Raw genomic sequence first — 6,036 nt, forward strand, 5'->3', positions numbered from 1 at the left:
TTCATCAAATCAACACCAGTCTGGGTCTTAGCTCATTGTGGAGGCACGTAGCTTGGTGGTTAGGTTGTTGGACTCATGATTGTAAGATTGTGGTTTCCATTCCTGGACAAGGCGATGCATTGTGTTCTTGAGCAAGACACTTCATTTCACATTGCTCTAGTCCACTCCGCTGGCATAAATGAGTAATCCTGCAACAGACTGGTGTCCTGTCCAGGTATGGAATTTATACACTATGGAAACTGGCCCTTATGAGTCAACAATATTTGAGAAGCAAAGTTTACCTTTGTGGAGTCACATAGCTTAGTGGTTAGGGTTTTGGACTCATGATCATAAGAATGCTGTTTCAATTCCTGTATCAGGCAATGTGTTGTGTTTTTGAGCAAAACACTTAATTTCATGTTGCTCCAGTCCACTCAGCTGGCAAAAATGAGGAAACCTGTGATGGACTGGCATCCCATCCAGATGGGGAATATATACGCCATGGAAACTGACCACCTGATCACCATCTACCCAATCCTTTCCCCTCCACTCTGTTATTATTCCTCCTGATCTCTCCCTCTCTGAAGCCAAGCGTTCCCTCCTTAGTAGGGGGTCTCTGTTTCCTAACACTCACTCCATCCAGCAATAAGTTTCAAACCCGGGCTGATGTCCAATATTTCATGCTCCATTCCATGATACTTTGCCTGCATCTAATGAAGAAAACTGCTTCATTGACCTGGGTTACTGACCATCTCACTGGATGCTGGCTCCCATCCAATTCCAGGCAGTTGATCAATTTGCAAGTGTCTGTCAATGCGCTGTGGACTAGTTCAACTTCAGGTGTCCTTGACGTTATAACATCTCCCAAGCCAAACTCTCAGCCCTTTGATGTTCCCAATGCTGTCAAGACATCATCATTAAGCCAGTTGAATAAGGTGGAGCTGTGGTCGTGTGGCATGCTGACCTCTACAAGGTTGATGCGCTCCACAAACTCCAAGACATGTCTTTCTATTGCCTTTTACCCTTTAACCCCACGTCACACTACCTGCTAGTTACAATCTTATTTATTCCTCCCTTCTAGCCCCACCATCTGCAACCTCAGTCTGTACCCCATGCATCCCCACCATTTACTTCCTTCCCCAAATCCATAAACCCAACAACCCTGGCTGCCCCATTGTTTCTGCCTGCAGTTGCCCCACTGACCTCATCTCCAAATACTTTGACCTTGTCCTTGCACCCCTAGTGGTTCCTTTCCCTCAAACATTCACAATACCAACCATGCTCTTCATCCCTTGAATTCTTTCTCCTTTACTCCAGACTCCAGTTCACCCTTAACATAAAAATCCCTACACACTGTCATCCCTCTCAACAAAGGTCTCTTTGCTTTAAAATACTTTCTTGATCTTCATCCTGATCTTCAATTTGACACTTCTAACCTCCATTCGGCTGAACTTGTCCTCTCTCTAAATTACTTCTCATTCATGGGTGAATTTTACCTTCAGGTCTTGGGAGTAGAATGGGGCCCCAACCATGTGAATCTGTTCATTGACCATGCTAGGCTCAAATATTCAATATTCCACGCCTGGTCTGTTTGGTTGTTACATTGACAACTATATTGGTGCAATCTCACTCTCCTACAAACATCTTGACTCCTCTTTCATCCAGTCCTTCCATCCCACTCTTGCATTCTCCTGTTCTGTTTCCAATGACTCCATCAACTTTCTCAATATTCCTGTCACCATCCACTGCTCCTCTCTTACCACCTCCATCCACTATAAACCCACAGACTCACACTCTTATCTCAACTTTTCCTCCTCCCACACCAAACTGTTCATCTCCTACTCTCAATTCCTTTGTCTTCACTGGCTCTGTAGTGATGACCATGACTTCAACACACAGTCCCAACTGGGAATGATTATTTCCACCAAATCCTACAAAGCAGTGCCCCAGCATGGCTACAGTCCAGTGACAAGTAAAAGATAAATGACAGGCATATAACCTCAGATTTAAAAGGTACCAAATGACACTCTTGCTTCTCCCTAGGGCATTACAAATGTAGCCGAAGACTATTATAAAAGCAGTCATTGAAACTGTCAGACCTAGTTTGTTGAGACTCTAGTGTTTCCCTAACATGTCATAAATTTTGACAAGTAAATGTGTATAGTTGACCATTTAAAGTTGCTGTTGTAAGTTGTGGAATGAAAGGGTGGTAGGCAACATCTGTTACCACATCAGAATGTCTAGTTAACCTTGTACAACATCTTCCTTCTCTCACATCATATAAATAAGCAGTATAGTCTTCTGATCCGGCTAGGACATATTGACCACAAGGACTGAAAACGGCTCGGCAAGTATAAGCCCGATTGCAGTGTTGTTCTAGTTTGCGCACACACTGGCCCGACCTTAAATCCCACAGTTTAACAGAGTCAGTGAGAGCAGCACTCAAAACTAAATCGTAGGCATTTGGTGGTAATGAGAGATAAGATGAGCCTGAATTCATGGCTAAACAGTACGGAACTGTTGGATGGACATTTGTAATCAGTTGAATTATTTGACCAACATTCATATCATAAACTGAAACTGACCGATTTGTTGTGCAGCAAAGCACTACATAAGAATAGAAAGCATTAATAGCTGTGAGGTCAGTTATACAGTTACCATCTGTTTGGTAGGTTCCGACTGATTTGTATTTGCTCTTAGTAATGTAACGTTGCATATCTTCTTTAGTTGAATCTAGATGATATTTGTAAAGATGAAAGGAATCACTGGCGGCTAATAGTATAAAATTATCCATATAGTAGAACTGTGCTTTCTTAATATCCTTTGTAAAACAACTTGTTTGTTTGTCGCAAGAAAAGTTGCTTTTTATTTTGGTAAATTTCATCAATGGTACTGGTTTATCCATTTCCCAGACGGCTGCCGATTCATCTGAGGTTGTAACCAGCCACTTGCTATTATAACTCCAGTCGACAGAGTTAACAGACTTACTGTGGCCAAGATAACTGGTTGTGTTATTGACCAGTGGTTGTTTTAGCACTACTACTGAGCTGTTGATTGAACCGACGGCTAGTTTGCTTCCACTTGGTGATATTCTGATGCATGTTATGGCAGCAGAATTGTCACTGATTTGCAAAGATGTCTTATAGTCAGTTATCTTTTCTGGATCAAAGTTTTCCTGGATCATTTTCGTTTTGAAATGCGATTTTTTAGGCAAAGGCTTTGATTTAGTTTGAAAATTGTTGGTTTTTGGTGTAAACATCGTTTGATGCGTTGGAGATGTTGAATAACCTGAGGACTTCACTTTATTCGTGAATGTGACTTGATGGTCTGTACGTGCTTTGGGTTTGGATTTGGTCTTCTGGGTCTTTTTAATTTTGCCTACAGGAACAAGTTGTGACTTCAACACAGAAGTTTCCGTCAGTAAAGTGCAAGGATAAATGATGTATTTCCGTGAAGAAATATCATCAGACAGTTTTTGTTGGTCATCACCATCCAATAAACATTTAAGCAATAACGAATCATCGTTACTGACTTCATTAAATGTTTCAAAATTCGATTGCATTCTTGATATATTTAGGTTACTGCTGAAGGAATTTGCTGTTAAAAGTAAAATGTCGTCTTCTGTTTCTACTGGCAGCATTAGGCTCAATGTATTGAGATCTCCCAACAGTTCACTGTTGTAAATTTTTAAATCTACTGAAGCAAGGCATTCTAAAGTATAAACATTTAAACAGAGAACAGCATTGTTTGTACCAACTACCATTAATGGCGATTCTATTAGCCTTTCATAGTCCATATCACTGTTTGTAAAAAGCGATTTGTTATGGGTTCTTTGACGATATTTTGGTTGAAGCAAATATTTTTCTTGTGGTAAATAACATAGAGATAACACCAGGCAGTTACTCTCTACAGAAATGGAAGATAATCCACCGCTATCAACCGCTACACTTTGGTCAACACAAGAAGTATGCATCTTCCTAACTATTTCAGAACAATCAACGGACTGTATAATTTTAAATAAAGAGTCTTTTTCAGATTTATTCGATGTAGCATCAGGCAAAGATAGATTTATAACAACAAGATGACCATTTGAAGTACCAACGATTGCAGTATCTTTTTCCCAATTCAAGCCCAACACGATTGGAACTGCCATCAAATAAGGCAGATGACCCCTATATAGCACGCGCACAGAGCAGAGATCCCAAACGATATACGACGAATCATCAGATATAGATATCAGGACGTTAACATTACGGTGATGAAATTCTATAGCATTTACGCAACATTTGTGAGCTTTTAAAATCTGACACTGTCTCTCAGTATCAGTTAACCAGACTGGTTGATTCCGTGACGATCCTTCGACGTCTGCGCCGATAAATATCACCAATATATCGGAGTCCAAGCACACAGCAATATATTCATTATGCCAACTAAACACACAGTAAGATATCTCACTGTAAGACGGTATTATATCGCCGGCATATAACACACAGTTTTCACTGTTTACGAAACACGTGTTCGTCGTCGTAACAGGACTCGATTCTTTTGTCTGGTTTTGCACTTGCTGTTCAAGAATATAATCCAAATTCCAAATCATAACACACTGTTTGTTCACGGAACAGAGTAAGCCTGTCTTTGTAGGTAATTCTTGAACATTACGTCCCTTTTGCCAAAATGAAGACACGTGTTTTGAGAGAGCTATAACTTTTATCGGTCTCTTGTGTTCTAGCAACAACAAAGGAGGTGTTCTAAGTTGAGTGTAATCAACCGGTTTACTTGTGCACAGTCGCTCAGTGGTTCTGGAAAATTCTGGAAGCTTCCAAATACCTAACTGAGTTGGAAGAGAGTAAATGGAAGCAACATACTGACCGTTAGAAGCTACAGCAAGTTCAGAAGGCAAGACGTTCGTCGCGATACTTGCAAGTGATGTTATATCAAGCGATTTGTTCTTATAATTACTAATCATTTTCCTGAAATATCTCAGTTAATATATTTCCATCGGTGTCACAAGAGAAAACAATTTTATTGAACGGAGTTACGTTCTAACTAAACCGATAAAAGTTTATCTTTGTTGCTAGGCGACGCCGTGAAAACAAAAATTGCCTCCCTTTATACAGCTTCAATCAATGACAGGAAGTAAGGCAAGCGTGACTGACAGCTGGCTCAGGGCTTCATAATAATTAGTCTACCTATTTTCTAGCATAAAATATCCTACCTTTGAGTGGGATATTTAGCTTTCTTTTTAAGAGGGAAATTAAATACAAAGAAAGAGAGTTAGAGAGAGGTGTGAAAAATATAGAAAAGTACTTCAGTAGGTAAAGAAAAGTTTGAAACTTTGTATATGATAATTAAAAAAAGAAAAGAAAGATATATGATTATTGTACGAATCATGACACGTTCGAAAGGGAACTCTTTTGTTATATTTATTTGAAATACATTGCTTTTCTTTCAATTATTTCGAAAGTAACAAAATTGATAAAAAATGTTTTAGGCGGCGAGCTGGCGGAAACGTTAGCACGCCGGGCAAAATGCTTAGCAGTATTTCGTTTTTGGATTTGGTTTGCAAGATTCTTTATATGAGTTTGTGTGTTGAAGCATATTCTGTTGTTTCTAGGGAGAGTATTTTTCTTTTTGTGCCTTATAATTTAAAATTTTCGTTGCATCTTACAACCTTTTCAATAGTTGACTATTGAAAAGGTTGCCAAGACGCAACGAAAATTTTAGGAAAATAAAAATTAGAAAAAAAAAGTGGAAATTTTACCGGTGAGTGTGTTACATTATAAGGCACAAAAAGAAAATTACTCTCCCTAGACACAGCAGTCTGCCGTTACGTTCTGAGTTCAAATTCTGCCGAGGTTGACTTTGCCTTTCATTCTTTCGGGGTCGATAAATTAAGTACCAGTTACGCATGGGAGTCGATGTAAGCGACTTAATCCCTTTGTCCCCTCTATGTTTAGCCCCTTGTGGGCAATTAAGAAATAATAATCATTAGCACGACGGACAAAATGCTCAGGGGCATTTCATCCATTTTTATGCTCTGAGTTCAAATTCCGCTGA

At 39.5% G+C, this 6,036-nt stretch overlaps 1 protein-coding gene across 1 annotated transcript; it reads right to left on the reverse strand.

The window, feature by feature from the left end:
- Positions 1-539: 539 nt before the first annotated feature.
- LOC115217929 (WD repeat-containing protein 27-like) lies at positions 540-5,021 on the reverse strand. Its single transcript, XM_029787647.2, has one exon. The coding sequence runs from the start codon at positions 4,943-4,945 to the stop codon at positions 2,114-2,116; it is 2,832 nt and encodes a 943-aa protein (XP_029643507.2). The 5' UTR covers positions 4,946-5,021; the 3' UTR covers positions 540-2,113.
- Positions 5,022-6,036: the final 1,015 nt, after the last annotated feature.

This window comes from Octopus sinensis, linkage group LG12 (assembly GCF_006345805.1).
Source record: "Octopus sinensis linkage group LG12, ASM634580v1, whole genome shotgun sequence".
NCBI classification, from domain to species: Eukaryota; Metazoa; Mollusca; class Cephalopoda; order Octopoda; family Octopodidae; genus Octopus; species Octopus sinensis.

Coding starts and splice junctions, on each gene's coding strand:
- LOC115217929 (XM_029787647.2), bottom strand. CDS start 4,945: ATGATTAGTAATTATAAGAACAAATCGCTTGATATAACATCACTTGCA.